The sequence below is a fragment of the Dromaius novaehollandiae genome, chromosome 1 (genome assembly GCF_036370855.1).
Source record: "Dromaius novaehollandiae isolate bDroNov1 chromosome 1, bDroNov1.hap1, whole genome shotgun sequence".
Taxonomy (NCBI): domain Eukaryota; kingdom Metazoa; phylum Chordata; class Aves; order Casuariiformes; family Dromaiidae; genus Dromaius; species Dromaius novaehollandiae.
In genome coordinates, this window is record NC_088098.1 from 341,370 (window position 1) to 356,084 (window position 14,715).

General features: G+C 47.5%; 2 protein-coding genes across 4 annotated transcripts; one reads left to right on the plus strand and one right to left on the minus strand.

The window, feature by feature from the left end:
• Positions 1–345: 345 nt before the first annotated feature.
• Positions 346–4,948, minus strand: NME6 (NME/NM23 nucleoside diphosphate kinase 6). Of its 3 annotated transcripts, XM_064498351.1 has the most exons (5): positions 4,783–4,908; positions 4,512–4,614; positions 4,227–4,266; positions 3,601–3,761; positions 346–3,333 (listed from the first exon to the last, which is right to left on the minus strand). In XM_064498351.1, the coding sequence occupies exons 1-5, from the start codon at positions 4,858–4,860 to the stop codon at positions 3,167–3,169; spliced, it is 549 nt and encodes a 182-aa protein (XP_064354421.1). In that variant the 5' UTR covers positions 4,861–4,908; the 3' UTR covers positions 346–3,166. The 3 variants fall into 3 exon arrangements, with proteins under 3 accessions (XP_064354421.1, XP_064354384.1, XP_064354491.1); XM_064498314.1 differs by lacking the exon at positions 4,512–4,614 and having other exon boundaries at positions 4,783–4,948; XM_064498421.1 differs by lacking the exon at positions 4,227–4,266.
• Positions 4,882–14,642, plus strand: RABL2B (RAB, member of RAS oncogene family like 2B). The gene is made up of 8 exons (XM_026111438.2): positions 4,882–5,035; positions 5,128–5,157; positions 5,294–5,373; positions 9,165–9,244; positions 10,340–10,451; positions 12,367–12,464; positions 12,704–12,787; positions 13,094–14,642. Exons 1-8 carry the CDS (start codon positions 4,932–4,934, stop codon positions 13,172–13,174), a joined length of 669 nt encoding a protein of 222 aa, XP_025967223.2. The 5' UTR covers positions 4,882–4,931; the 3' UTR covers positions 13,175–14,642.
• The last annotated feature ends 73 nt before the right edge of the window (positions 14,643–14,715 follow it).

The following is a 14,715-nucleotide window of genomic DNA, read 5'->3' on the forward strand; positions in this document are numbered from 1 at the left end:
TGGAACTTGCTTATTATTTTCAGAGAAGGAAATTCCAGCAAAATTCTTTAGAAGTCTGCCCAACTCTGCAAATGCAGGTGAGCTATGGGAGCTAAGCAACTGATTGGATAAATTATGTTCACAGGACTGTGGTGTTTCTAAAAAATACTGGAGGACCTCCTCTGGAGAGCAGAAACCGTATGGTTCAACATCCTGGAGTCTAAGATTTGGGTACCATCTTTCTGTGTGATAAAACACCAGCACAAGGCATTTAAGCCTTAGCAATAAGGGGAGAGCAATCAAAATACAAATGCCAAATATGCATGTGAACCTTGCAACATCAGACATAACAAATTCAAGCTCAACTGGCAACCAGATAACTTACTTTTATTATTTACATCATGATGTTTGGAACCCAAATGGTAAGCAAGTGGTATTGAAAAATCCTTATGAAGGAGAAGAAACAGCATATGCCAGGCATTAATTACCAAGACTTCCTAAGAAGGGTTTGACTCAAGTGTTGAAAAACAAACCAAAACACTCCCCCCCATGCCCTTCCCCCCAGAAAACCCCACCAATGGTTTCAGCTTGTTCCATAAGAACAGACTGGGGACAGGCGAGGGTGGAGCAAGAAGAGAAAAGAGAAAAAGGGTGCAAGAAGTTGCTTTAAATGAAAGGCACTGGAAGTTACAAAATCAAAGGTGATTCATCATCACAGGACTGAGAGACACATGTACAAAACAGATGCCGAGAGTCACTACAGAAGAAGTTTAAAAACAAAACAAAACAAAACCATTTCTTGAGCTCTTACAAGGAAAAAAAGACTACTTTCAGGAGAGTTCTCAAAATAGAGAACATCTGCTGTCATCTCATAAAACCAGAGACCTCCTTAGACATTAAAAAGTACTTTTTGACACAGTGACTCCTGCATCTCACACCAAATATTTCAATATTAGATTCCCTGATGAAGTTCACAGAACATCTTTTGTTTTGTGAAACAACCACCTTGTCTGGGGAAATGGGACTGCATGGTTGTGAGGACCTCTACTACGGTACAGTCTTGGTGGACCAAAAAAATAATAACTGACTTAACTACTGACAGCCACATAAGTAATGGTGACTGACCCGATAACAAGTATTCTGTGAAAACGCTGTGCCATCAGCCAATGTTATTTATATTTGGAAATTTAAATGGGCCAGTTTCCCTGAATATAATAACTGTAAGTGACCAGGAAGATAAGCATTTAAAATGAAAAATGTAAAGCAGGAATTATCATTTAAGGAAGGACATCCCAAATTAATATCCAAAAAAGAAAGAAAACAAATAAAATACAAAGTAGAAAGAAGAAATAGTAAGGATTACTAATTAGAAGAAAAACACACATAACTTAAGAGAAACTCAGGAAGCAATAAAATATCAATCACCAGTAGCATTAAGGACAGCAAGATGTCAGATCCATATTAATGCACACTAGGTCATGCACAGATCTACCATTAGATGCTGCTAGTGCGAAAAAAAAAAAAAAGGAGCAATGAATGCAAAAATGCAGAAATATTCACCAGATCTGTTTGATTCGTATCTGGAACAAAATAAGGGCTGCATTTAATCTTGTATAATGATAAGGAAGGAACAAAAATGTTAATACATTTACTAAAGGAAGATATATGGCAGCACTTCCTACAATTTTTCAATCCAAACGTTTTTTCAATCAAGATGTCCAACCTTCTACACAGTTGTCTTAAAGGAACTAGTTGAGACTAACTTGCCTTTGGTCTGTGATAAAATAATGCACTGGTTAATTTGAGACTCAATCAACAAAGCTTTAGTGACTAGCATCATTGATGTCAGTCAAGCAAAACTTGAGAGAAGGCAGACAAACAAATTTCCTAAGTATGTTACAAATACTGATTTGTTACTGAATACAGCTACTTCACTTACACGGTGAATTTGAAATTATCCAAAAGAACTTCACTCAGTACAGCATGAAACCTCTTTTAAAAACTAGCATTGTAAGAAGCTACTATGGCACAGTTTAAATGGATTAAAAACCTCACACATGAGCAGACCTCAAAATGCAGCAAACAGGAAGACAAAAACAGGCATGGCAGAATTCTGCAGTGTCCCTTAAAACCAAGTTTTCATACAGCATATAACCATTTTATCAATTATCTGGATGATTAAAACACTTCATCAGTATAATTTGCAAAGGATATAAAAATCAGTGCTGTAATGCCCAGTCAGTCCATGTGCAATGAAGTCTTTGAGTTACCATTAGCTGTTTTGCTACACGGCTTAACGTAAAGAGCTCCTGTTGCAACTCCTACAGCCTCTGTGCAATGAGGTGCAACGCATCTTTTCTGGCCTTTTAATATTAATTTACAAGATCCATAGCCCTAATGACCACAGTAAACTTTCACAGGAACTACCGGATCTCATGCCCCAGGCAATCTGAAAGCACACAACATAAGACCCTTCACAGACAGTGGATTACCCTCTACCTACTACCACCAGGCCTTCTGCAACTTCTCTAGGAGATCTGTTGCAGGCCTGCCAGCCCAGACTAAACCAAACATAGGGTATGCCGCTTTCCCTCTGAGAATGGCTTCTAACTATGCCTTCCACCAGAAGCTTAAAATTTGAATCATGATACAACATTAAAGACAACCTTGTTTCTCAGCTTGGATCCAGGCAGGCAAGGACAGAAGAGCTAATATTGCCCTGCTCACTGCTGCACTTTTTCATTTTCTTTTTTCCTCTTTTCTCCTTAAGGGACTGTGGGAACAGAACAGATATTAAGAATTTGGGGTCTATTCTTATCAACAAAGCCACTCACCTCAACTGCCTATAACCAGAACTAGCAGCCCCTTTCCCACAGAGTCCTTTGAGGAAGTCACCTGCAGCACTCTCAGATGAATAAGCACACTAGGGACTAGTGAACTGCTGAACTGCACGCCTAAGTGTCTGTCAAATCGGAGTACTGCTAAGAGGTAAGGTTTGCTAAAGTGCCCCAGCATCTGTATGCTGCATGAATGGGATAATCCCAGGCAGCACAACGTAATGTGCATTACGTCTTTTTCCCCACACACTCCTCAAAACGTGTCATGGCTCTACGCCTTGTCATGAGGCCGACCCAGACAGCGCGGATAGCAGCTGCATCCTGCTCAGCAAACCATGCTGCCAGGTAGCTCAGGCCAACTCTGTTTCCTCATCCCTGAAGACACAGTGGACGCGTTCCTTTGCGTTGTAATACACCTGCCCACTGCGCAGACGTGGCTCGTCCTGCTGGTACCAGAGCTGTTCGTTGAACTCTGGGAAGAAGAAGGCAATTTCTCTGCTGGCTGATGCTGGTGAATCTGTTAGAACAGAGGAAAAGGAGACAGATACCAATGAGGTACCTCAAACACACTATGTCCCACAGGGAAGGGCAGACGCTGAGGATGTACAGGAAAGTAGCAGGCTTTGCGTCACGAGACAGGTGCAAACGGATTCTGTAGAAGTGAGCAATTCATTAATTCTGACTCCCAAAACAGGAAGTGAGCAAAGACAGGGAAAATACCATCATTCACCCCTTACTGAGCTCCAGGCCTTACCCAACCCTCAGACGAGAAGGACAGGCCTACCTGAGCCATGCGTGGTATTCCTGGTGTCCGTAAGGCCATAAGCTCCTCGGATGGAGTCCGGCATGCTGTTCCGGGCTCGGAATACTTTGGTGGGTCCCATAAGGGATCTCCAGAGGGGGATAGCGTTTTCATGAGCCAGGATATAAGCCCACATGGGGCCGCTGAGGAAAGGGCCAGGGAAGATCAGAAGCAGATAAGGTTACAGCGGGGCATAGCTTCTTTATAAACACAGCAAAATCAAAGCAGCAAGGAAGTGCGACTGCCGTGCAGCGCTCTGTGGGAGGAGATACAGGCCAGGCATGACACCAGGCAGCGAGGCCACAGCTTGGAAGCAAAGCCTTTGCTTTACGCACCCCCTCCCAGAGGACGGTACCCACAGCCGGGGGGGACGCTACCCCACCGGATGCTTCGCTGTCGCAGCAGAACTGGTGCCTGACATTTCCCCGCCCGTGAGCCCAGAGCCTTCGCTGTCAGTACGCCGCAAGTGCTGGCTGCTGGGGAGACACGTCCCACGCCGACGGCCCTGCCCGCAGAGCCCTCGGGACGCCGGGGCTTCCTCGAGGAGGACAACAGTCCGCCCGCCAAGGGAGCGAGCTCCCTCCGCCCGCCCAGCACCACCGCGGTACCTGGCCATGAACTCCACCAGCCGCTGGTAGAAGAACCGCCCTGCGGAGGGAACACAGCCCGAGTTACAGCCTGCCCGGCCCTGCTGCCGGGGGGCCAGGCCGGCCCGCTGCGGCCACCGCCCGCGGGCTCCCGAGGGGGGAGCGGCGGCCCTGCCCCGGCCCCCGGCCCCCCTGCCCGGCCCGGCCCGGCCCGGCCTACCCGCGTGCTCCCGGTAGAAGCGGCCCCCCTGCCCCCGGCCTACCCGCGTGCTCCCGGCAGAAGCGGCCCCCCTGCCCCCGGCCTACCCGCGTGCTCCCGGTAGAAGCGGCGGCCCTCCTCCCGCCCGCAGCGCAGCTCCTTGGCGCGCACGATGAGGAAGCGGTTGCTGAGGATGGTCTCGTGCACGGCCTGCGGGCAGAGGCGCAGCGCTGGGCGGGCGGCGGCGGCGGCACCGCCGGGGCCCCCCGAGCCGAGCCGGGCCGGGCCGAGCCGAGCCGGGACAAGCCGAGCCGAGCCGGGCCGAACCGGGCCGAAAGGGGCCGAACGGGGCCGAGCCGGGCCGGGCCGGGCGCTCACCTCCAGCACCAGCGGATGCGCCACCGCGTCCGGCTTCAGCAGCGCCAGCGTCAGCTGCAGCGGCCGCGCCGCCGCCATGGTGCCGTCGCGCGGGTGACGCCGCTGGGGCGGGGCCGTCGCCTGTCGCGTAGCAGCGCGGACGCGGCGCCATGGCGGGTGCGGGGGCGGCCGGGGAGGAGGCCGAGGCGGCGGCGGCCGGGGAGGAGGCCGTGAAGATCATCTGCCTGGGCGACAGCGCCGTGGGCAAGTCCAAGTGCGTGGCCGGCGCCGCGGGGGGGTCGGGGGGCGCGGCGCGGCCTGGCCTGGCCTGGCCTGGCCTAACCGCCGTGCGGTGCTTGCCCGCAGGCTGCTGGAGAGGTTCCTGCTCGACGGCTTGTATCCTTGCGCAGCGCCCCGGAGCCAGCGAGCGAGCGGGGGCGGCCGGGGAGCGGGGGCGGCCGGGCCGGGCCGGGCCGGGCCGGGGGAGCGGCGAGGGACGCGGTGCGGTGTCGGCTCCTTGACGCGGGCGCAGCCGCCCCCAGCAGCTCTCCACCTTCGCGCTGACGCTGTACCAGCACCGCGCCCGCGTGGGCGGCAGGCCGCTGCGCGTGGGTAAGCGGGGCCCGGCGGCGGGGGGCAGCGGCTGGGGGCGGGGGAGCGGGGAGCGAGGGGGTCGGCGCTCACTCGCGGGGTGGTAGCAGCCATCTCGTACCTCCAGGGACCTCCGGGCAGTACCGGGCCTGGGTCAGAAACGGTCTTCGTGGTGCTTTTTTGTGTTAGAAATGAAACACGTGTGAAAGCAGTTGCCGCAGGACTCCTGCTGCGGGTGCGGTAGCCGCTGGCTGCTCGGGACGCAGCGATACGGAGCGGAGCGCGCCGAGGTCTGCCCGTGGAAGCAGCCGTCCCGCTCCTCCATCCGCGTCCAGGGCCGTCCTGCCCGTTGTCAAACCAGCCCAGGAAGCCAACCACGCGTATTAGCCACGTGCAAAATAATTGGACGGTTTTCTGCTCGTTTTGGGCTCCTGAAGCGTTTCATTAACAAGCACTGGTGCTGGCGAAAGGGGGAGGTGGGAAAGCACAGGCAAGGAAAGCAGAGCAGGGAGTGGGCCTGCTCTTTTTTGAGGCCTTGGTATTATATTGGTTTAGCTGCAGTGCAAAACCATGCCCTCAGACTCCTTCACTCTGTCAATATAGCAAGCGAGAAGAGCAATGCCATATACTCACTACAAAACAGTCTGCGGTGGGATTTAACTGCCTACCAGCATGAAGTCTAAAAATCCATGTCATACATCTACTTTAGGTATTTTCAGTTAGGTTTTTTTACAACATTATGTTACAATTTTCCTATTACTGATCATCCTTTTATCAGGTATTTTTAACTGGTTAATTACTTCAGGTGTATGTGCCAATACTATATTTCAAGTTTGTAAAGTTTTTTAAGTCTCTTCTCTGAATATGTCCGGCCCGTATATTCTTATCACAAAATACCACATGTCTTATGTCAACCTTTGTTATTTTTTTGATGGACTACAAGCATCTTACCTCTTAGTCTGTTTATCCGTGATGGCACAGTATTATTTTCTGTGTTGTAGATAGAAGTTCAAGAAAAACATAATCCTATTCTGTGGTTGATACTCTGTACCACTGCTTGTATTGCAAGTATTTCTGCATTTTCAGACGTCACAGCTATGGAAGGGACTGAGAAAGGTCATCTAGCACATCACTCTGCACAGGAAAATTCTTTACTTTTGTCACTCCTGACAGATATTTATCTATTTTGTCTATTTAAAGACCTCCAATGACAGACTGCTTAGGCCATCTATTCCAACACATCATTGTCCTTACTATTAGAAAGTTTTTCTTGGTAGTTAATGTGAATTTTCTCTGTTCAAGGTAAAACTGTTATTTCCTATCTTTCCTGGACACTGAAAAAGTTTTTTCCCTTCCTGTTTGCACCAGCCTTCTACATGTCTGAACACTGAACATCTCTCCTTTATATCACCTCTTTCAGGGTAAACAACCTCACTTTTTACTCTGCCTTTTCTCATAGGGCGTGTTTTCTAGATCTCCTGTCAGTCTTGATTCTTCCTCTGAATTCTGTTCAGATGGTTCGTTTGAAATGCAGTTTGCAAAAACAGACATAGTTCTTCAACAGAGCCTTACCAGTGTGCATCATCACTTTGAGTCAGGAAATCCTGCAATTCTTAAACAACTAATGTCTTTAATATAGCAAAGCAGCGCCCGTTTATTTGGCAGTTTTATTGTTGCTAACTTGGTTAGAACCAATGGTTTCAGTAATAAACTGATGCAGATAACTGATGTGGTTTCTAATAGGGCTCTATGTAAGTTCATAAGTAGAATGAGAGACCATCCTGGGAGGCAAGAAGGGTGATGAACAGTGCTTAGCTGAATATCAGCTTCAAAACAGGACTGTATTGCAAACAGCTAATGTGGCCTTTGGAGGTAAAAACAGAACATTAATTAGAGAGACGATATAGCTGTCCCAAATTTGAAATGTTACCCTGAAACACCTCTTTGAAATCAGTACCGCAAGGCTGTGTTTAATTCTTATTTCTGTGATTCAGTAAAGGCATTGAAAAATGGTGAACTTTTCAGAGAAAAACCATGAGAACAATTAAAGGATGGGGGAGAAAGGGCCCAATGATGAGAGACTCAGGCTGGTTTGCTTCTCAAGGAGAAGTGATAAGGTGAAATAGGAGAGAACAGGAATTTGGTATGAGAAGATGCTTAGTGTAGCAAGCAGTGTTTAACAAGCTCCAGCTGACATTTGGAAAACTCAGGTAAAAAATAAGGTGCTTTTTATTAACCAGTCAGTGGAATTAACCATTGAGACAGCTTGCCACAGTATTAATTCATGTATCATAGCCTTCTTTTTAACTGCTTTATTAAGTAATCAGCTCTAGTTTAAGTACTTCATTTGGCCTATGCTATACATAGAGTCTACATGTCTTCTGGCTTTACCTTCTATGAACTTAAGTTCTGATCACCCAAGCTACCTTGCAGAGAAAACCTATCATAAGTCAGGATTCAGAGAGGCAGATAATTTGATTTGAAAACCCCAAATTGTGGAGAATTATCACTTACCTTGTTAGTTTAATTTTTCCTCTGCTGAGCTATTCCTAGTGTCCATTGTCCAAATCAGTATGGTGGAGTTAGGATTGCATTCAAATGTGGTGTATTTCTTTACTCTGTGAATCTCACTTTTTCAGGATTTTAGAGTCTGATAAAGTCTCATGTTCTGGAGTGATACGGGGTATCACAGGCCAGATTTGGAGCATTCACTAATGGAAAGAGCAGTGTTTTCCAGTAAGCCGTGGCAAGGGGTCTCATGACAGCTGCTACACTGGGGTGTTAATTTACGGACATTCAGTAGGGCATGGCCACTGGCCTCTATTTGTTCCCTGTGAGTGAGGATTCTGAAATGGCATGTTAAAAGGATCAGGCAATTTTAGAAGCTAAGCAAAACTACCCAGAATGAATGCAGGTGTGGTCTGATGAGTGCTCGCCTGTGTTTGGGCAGTTTAAGAAGTCATTATCCTGCAAGTCTGATATAGTATCCAGTCAGAAACTAATCCATTTCAGTGCAAAGTAAACCCTAAGGAAAGTGGCATAATTGGCTTTAGGTTGAGTGTGTGCTTCAGTCTAGCTGACTGAAGTATAACTACGTCTGGTAGTTCTTAGTTGAAGCTGTGTAAATTTATACAATAAATAAGACACAAATTTTAGCGCCGAGATCCAGTAAGAGGAAGGGGGAGGATCTCTACTTGAGGCACACAAGCAGAAATAGAACTAAAATGTTGATGACTGTTCAGGTATGCTTTATGATATGGGCATACCTACAAGGTATTTAATGGATTGGGACCTGTCTGTCTCAGGGGAACTTACTTATTCCTCCTGATTTTAGAACAAGTTGTGCTCCTGGGAAGGGCAGAGTTAGACTGTCTAGGAAAGGAGATGGAGCATTTCTCATGGCAGGCACCTGGCTATTTACCACTGTGTTAGAAATTAAGCTATCTCAAACTGTTTAGATACTGTGTCCTATTGTCATTTCTGGTGACTAAGTACCATACGTTGTTACCACTCTTTGCACATTTGTCTTACTGTCCTTTATAAGTCACATCTACTGATGATTTTTCTTTTGCTAGTGTGTTTATAGGAATGCTGAGTGTCCGTGTAACCAGTCAGCACAACTCAGAGCTAAGCCTAGCTAAGATGTTCTAGTTTTGCATGATCTCTTTCTCATGGAATATCTCAGATTAATAAGGTGAAACCTAATTTGTGACCCAGAGTAGATGGGCTGGGCTTTGCATCTTGGGTGTAGGTTGTGAGGAGAACAGACCTTGGAAAGTTGTGTCATTCTGAGCTTGTTTTTTGTCTTACAGACTTCTGGGACACAGCTGGACAAGAGAGGTTCCAGAGCATGCATGCGTCCTATTACCATAAGGCTCATGCCTGTATCATGGTAAGGGTAGTCTCTCAGCTGGGATTTGGTGGAATTTTGACTGAGAACAGTCCCAGTTGACATTGGCTTATATGTTACTTTTCACATTTATATCGTCTATTTTTTGTCCCTTCTAGTAGCTTAAAAAAACTTCTCTATATTGTTGCTTTTTCTCTCACCAGATAAAGCCAGTGTAGTTTGGAATGTTTAGCTCTTTTTATCTTCCTGATGGCACCCTTACTACGTTCCCTGAGTTTGTTTTCTTCTATATTTCCTTACACCGGTCACTGTGTTTCCAGTAAGGAGGTACCTAAAACTGAATGTACAACTTTAGATGCAGTCCTGTCAGACATGATGTGAGAGAAAGGACATCTCTTTCTCATTCTGTGATGTGACTTTTGGATTATGCAGTACAAAACTGTTCTGATGTGTTCTGCAGAGACACCACATAAGACATGCTTTTCTGATCTTCTGCTGTTTCTGTTTTCACATACTTTGCTGCTTCCCATATTTACAGCTCAAATGAGTCTTGTTTTTTTTCCTCCTAACCCACTAAGGTCTCTTGGTTTGTACTGCTGCTCTAACTATTCCCTATTTGTTGTCATTTGTTAACATCAGTCTACTTCACTGATATTTTAATGTAATGGTTAAATTAGGGGAGCCTCACATCTGGCCCTACTTAGCATAGCAGATTTTTCTCAGTGCTTGTTCATTGTCATGGGTGATAGAGTGCTTGTCATTGTACAAAATAAGAATGTAAAGGAAACCCGGGGACTGTTGCCAGCATAGTGCAAAGAAAGGGGTGGCTGCACGTTTAAAGGCTTGCTATATATTCTCCCTTTTATCTTTTATCCTTTCTAACAAAGGCCAGTTTCGGTTGTAATTGACTTTGTCAGGAGGCTCCAAGGAATGCTACCCCAAATCTTTTAATCCAATTGGAACCCTCCTGCAGATGTTCCTTTTAGTTGCTGTATTTGCAGTGTTATGTCTTTAAAGAAGGACTAGAAGAATATAGGACTGGGGCAAATTCTGGATTCCGTACAAGTGTTCGGTGCAGTGGGTTGATCAGGAGCTGTCCTGCTGGAGGCCCCACGATAGCTGGTTCTTTTTTGGAAGGTGTTTGATGTTCAGCGGAAAGTCACCTACAAGAACTTGAGCAGCTGGTACAAGGAGCTGAGAGAGTTCCGCCCGGAGATTCCTTGTATTGTAGTGGCCAACAAAATTGATGGTGAGTACGTATTTTCAGCTTTTCAGCGTTATGATGTGATTCTCCTCTGACCTGGCTGGTGAAAGAATGTTGTTTGTCTGTTTGGTCCAGACGAGTTCTTGAATGTTAGTCCCTTAGGGCTGTATTTTACTAAGCGAATAGCTGGATCCTCTACTGACCTTTCATGGTGTCTTATAGGCTCCTGTTGTTGTCCTACTAGCAGTTAACAGTACAAATTCAGTCCATTTACAGTTTATTCAAGTGATGTGCTTCCAGTTTTGTCCTTGCCATGCTGCCCATTTCATCCAGGAACCAAAAAGCTGGTTGGAGCAGTGCTTAGTCCAAAATTACGGGATGTCTCGCTGGAAAAGGAGTGCAACCTGTTCTGTGGTTTCCCCTGGTACAGACAGTAGCTGCCTTTGCATTGCTGATTCAGCCTGCAGGTCTCCAAGGGACTCCATGATAGGGTGTCTAAATATACCTGATGGCAAACTTGTTCAACTCCCTCTGCAGATGACTGGATGATTGCCTCCTCTTCTTAGGGATGCCAGCTAGGCATTCATTAATGCTGTCATTTGGGTTGTGATCTGTCTCCAGCATCTTGTGAGAGCACCTAGTTCTTCACCTTTGTGCTCAGCATCGAAGAGAGGACCACGTCCCCTTAGGTCCACAATCTCCCGCTGTTCCCTATCAATACAGTGTCAGAAATGGGCTTCCCTCCTGACGTTCATGGTAGGAGTCATTGCAACTGTGAATAGGTGTCTCTGTGTGAACAAGTTGTCTGGGTTCCCGCTGTAGTCTATGGAAGTTCATTTGGTTCAGTGGTGGGTTTTAGGGCATGATTGATCTTACCTAGTGGAAGACTTTCCTCTAAGATGAGTCAATGAAGCCTTGGATCCACTGACTGTACAGGGAGCCCAAGGCAAATTGACCTGGTGTTGGAACCCATGTTATAGACACTGCATCTGGGTAGGTGATTCCTGCCCTTAGTTTTCCATGTGACAGTACGGAGTGCTCCAGGAGACTCCTCTCTCCTGCTTTGTTTGTTGTATTCCACCAGCACAAGGAAAGGATCAGCCTACAGCTCTTAGCACAGGTCCGGCCTGCAGAGTCGTTTATCCAGCTTCCTGCTTTCTCCACGAAGGCAGGGAACAGCTCCCTGGGCAGTGCTCACTGGCACGCACTTGGAGCCTGAATTACTTCAGCTGTTGCTTCCATGAGAAAAGACCGATAGTCTGGAGTCATTCTCCTTCTGTGTTGGTGTACAGACTGTCTTTCTACCAAAACTTTGAGCTGTTACTGCTGTGCCAGCATGGCCTGTAGGTATGCTGTAGATTTGTTCCAAAACTGAAAAAAGGCCCCTTGCCTACTGAGGTGAGAGTAGCCGGACCTAACTGTCTGTTGAATGTATGTAACGATGTAGTTGTTTGTACGCTGTGAGCCTGTCCTTGATTCACAGGAATATCGATAATGTGGCATAAAGACAGTGGCCAGAAATGGCTGAAAGTGCAAAATGGAGGGAGAGGCATGGTTACTGTTGGCAGTGGTAATCAGGTCATGTGGACACATGGCAAAATTCACAGGGATGTACCTGGAAAACATTCACAGTTGCAGCACAGCAGGTGAACTGGGATGTTTTCTGCTGCAAAGCATTATTCATTTATAGCACATCAGGATCCATCTGCGTTTTAGTCAAGCACATGGACAAGCAACAAAAACTCTTTCCTTTGTGTGTCTTCTTGTCAACTCTTTGCTGATGCTGTCACTTTTAAAACCCTCTAGCTCTTGGGGAGCACTATCCTGGCCTTGCATTGCAGTGAGGAGGCCCTGACTGCTAGATCAGGCTGTAGTCTCCATATGTTCCACCAGCCCGTGCGTATGTTGGCATTCTGCCTACAGTGATGTCTCAGTGACCACTTCTTCTTTCTTCCCCCAGCGGATATGAAGGTGACCCAGAAAAGCTTCAACTTTGCCCGGAAGTTCAACTTGCCCTTTTACTTTGTGTCTGCTGCAGATGGCACCAACGTAGTGAAGGTAAAACATAGCTGTTTGGCTCAGTGTCCATGAGAGCCCAGTACAGTCCCAGGACATGGAGATTGCTGTAGGCACAGAGCGCGGAAAAGGGGCTAGCACTTCTGGTTGGTTACTTGTGATGGTCCTGGTAGCTATAGGTTGTTGCAAAGCTTTTTTCTTGGAGTGTGGAAATAGTTTCCCGATCTTGAAGAAACCCAGCGTCCTTTACTTTGAGTGACAAGCATTCTCCTTCTCATCAGCTCTTCAATGATGCTATCGAAATGGCAGTTGCTTACAAACAGAATTCAGGCGATTTCATGGATGAGGTCATGCGAGAGCTGGAGGTAAGAAAAGCTCTACTTCCTGCGCTCCTCCCTCGCCTAAGTGATTAGTAGCTCTGCCCTTTTTCCCCACAGGGAAAGCTGAGAGCATGCACCAAAGGGTGAAACTTTGCATGCTTGGAGAGAGTTGCTTTATGCTGGTGACACTATGGGGTTTGTGTGCTGCCCATGTCTAGTTTGGAATGGATGAAGTGGCGACGCTTGGGAGAGCTCGTGCTGCCCTAGGCAGAGTTTGAGAGTACCACAGCAAAGCAGAGTGTGGCTGTTGCTCTCATGCTTCTGAGAGTTTCTTGTCCTGCTCCTTTTCAGGGCTTTGACCTGCAGAAGAAGAGTGAGGACTTGTCGGAAACAGAGGAGAGCTGCGCTGAAGAGAAGCCCCCATCTGCCTAAAGCCTCGAATTCTGAGTTTGTTGTTTCCCATTTCCCTGGATTTCTGGGGTTAGTTAGGGCTGGCCTTCGCAGAGGAAAGTGATCTTCTCGTGCACTCAGTACTCTGGTGGTGAACAGCTGGGCCTTTCCCCTTCTTGCAAGTGTCTGGGCATGGCCTTCCTTGACCGGGCCCTGCCCCCTGCACACCATGGTCAGGGAGAGGGCGAGAATATCCGCATGGTTGCTGCATGTTCCTTAGAGGCTGCGCTTGCTGGGAGAGCTGAGTCACGCTTGGATCTGCAGGGAAGAGTCCTGCCCAGATGCTTTAGTAGTACCTACTGGAGAAAACAAACACTAAAGAATTTTTTTATAAAGCTTTGAGCTTGGGTCCTGCACTTTTGTTATAGTGCAGTCCAGTTACTGCAAAGCACAGGTCAAACTGCCAGTCCTCCCCATTGCTTTATAGCTTATCTAGTGCTGCCTCTCTCTCTACCCATTTGATCTCTGCTGCACCGTTTCTCTGGGTTTCCCTTCCCATTCTGTTCTGGAGCAGCCAAATCCAGTGGACTTCTGGACTCAGGGAAATTCTTTTTTCAGGCCTGCTAGAGCTGAATGGGGTGGACTCTCACACCCAGAAGGTTTCTCCCACCCCAGTCTGATTGATGGATGTGGCTGCTGCTGTTCCAGTGTATGGATCCAAAGGCTTAGTGCGTATTCCAGAGAGCCAGGTACATACTCAAACATGCACATGCGTACACGACTCACGTGACTCACAGAACCGATTAATGCAGGTAGTGGGTGCTGGTAAAGGCACAACTCTTAAAACAAACAGCACTCACATGAACATAGCCCATTCCTTTTCTTCTACAGCTGCTCACGATTGATGTTCACTAGTGAAGCACAAACATGCTTCCTTACTTAGACTCCGAAGCAGCTCACACCCATAGATCCCTTGAATATTAGCAGGGCATTAAGCCCATCTAATATCCATGCCCAGATGCCACGCTACTTAGTCATCGGCTGAGACCTTGGGCCTTTCCAGATGTGGGTCTCATCTTGTTTGTGTGCTAGTCCAACTTGACATTTGCTTGTGAATTGCGCGCACACGCACACACACACACGCGCGCGTGCAGAGTAGCTGGCCCTGGACACCTGGTGTTTCCAACTGCCGGCTCCCAGGCCAGTGGGCCCCGTGACCTGTGCTCCCTTCTCCCACTGCTAGCACTCAGGCCTCTCGACACACACAGGGAAGAGAGCAGGGTTGCACAGAGAATGGTTTGAAATAGCTTTTATAAAGAAGGTAACATAGCCTGTGGTGATTGGCTGCGAGGCTCGGTTAGATGAGCAGTCTGTTTATGTGTGACTGGTCCCTTTATTCCCCCTGCTCTCCATTTTCCCGTGCTTATACTTCTCCTTCATCTACCTTGACCCCTCCTTTTTTCCACCCTGGTCTCCTTCCAAATAAACAACCCACCCCCAGTTACTTTTACCCCATGGCTCTCAGTTTTGCTACATCAACACTCATATTTGATATTTCAGATGCTGTTACCTAGTTCATCCTA

Excerpts from the sequence above, each read along its gene's own strand:
- NME6 (XM_064498351.1), bottom strand. The coding sequence starts at position 4,860 with ATGGCGGCGGCGCGGCCGCTGCAGCTGACGCTGGCGCTGCTGAAGCCG. Across the intron at positions 4,267-4,511 it reads CTTCTACCGGGAGCACGCGG|GGCGGTTCTTCTACCAGCGG; the intron begins GTAGGCCGGGGG and ends TTCCCTCCGCAG. Across the intron at positions 3,762-4,226 it reads CTGGTGGAGTTCATGGCCAG|CGGCCCCATGTGGGCTTATA; the intron begins GTACCGCGGTGG and ends CCCTTTCCTCAG.
- RABL2B (XM_026111438.2), top strand. The coding sequence starts at position 4,932 with ATGGCGGGTGCGGGGGCGGCCGGGGAGGAGGCCGAGGCGGCGGCGGCC. Across the intron at positions 9,245-10,339 it reads AGGCTCATGCCTGTATCATG|GTGTTTGATGTTCAGCGGAA; the intron begins GTAAGGGTAGTC and ends CTTTTTTGGAAG. Across the intron at positions 10,452-12,366 it reads AGTGGCCAACAAAATTGATG|CGGATATGAAGGTGACCCAG; the intron begins GTGAGTACGTAT and ends TTCTTCCCCCAG.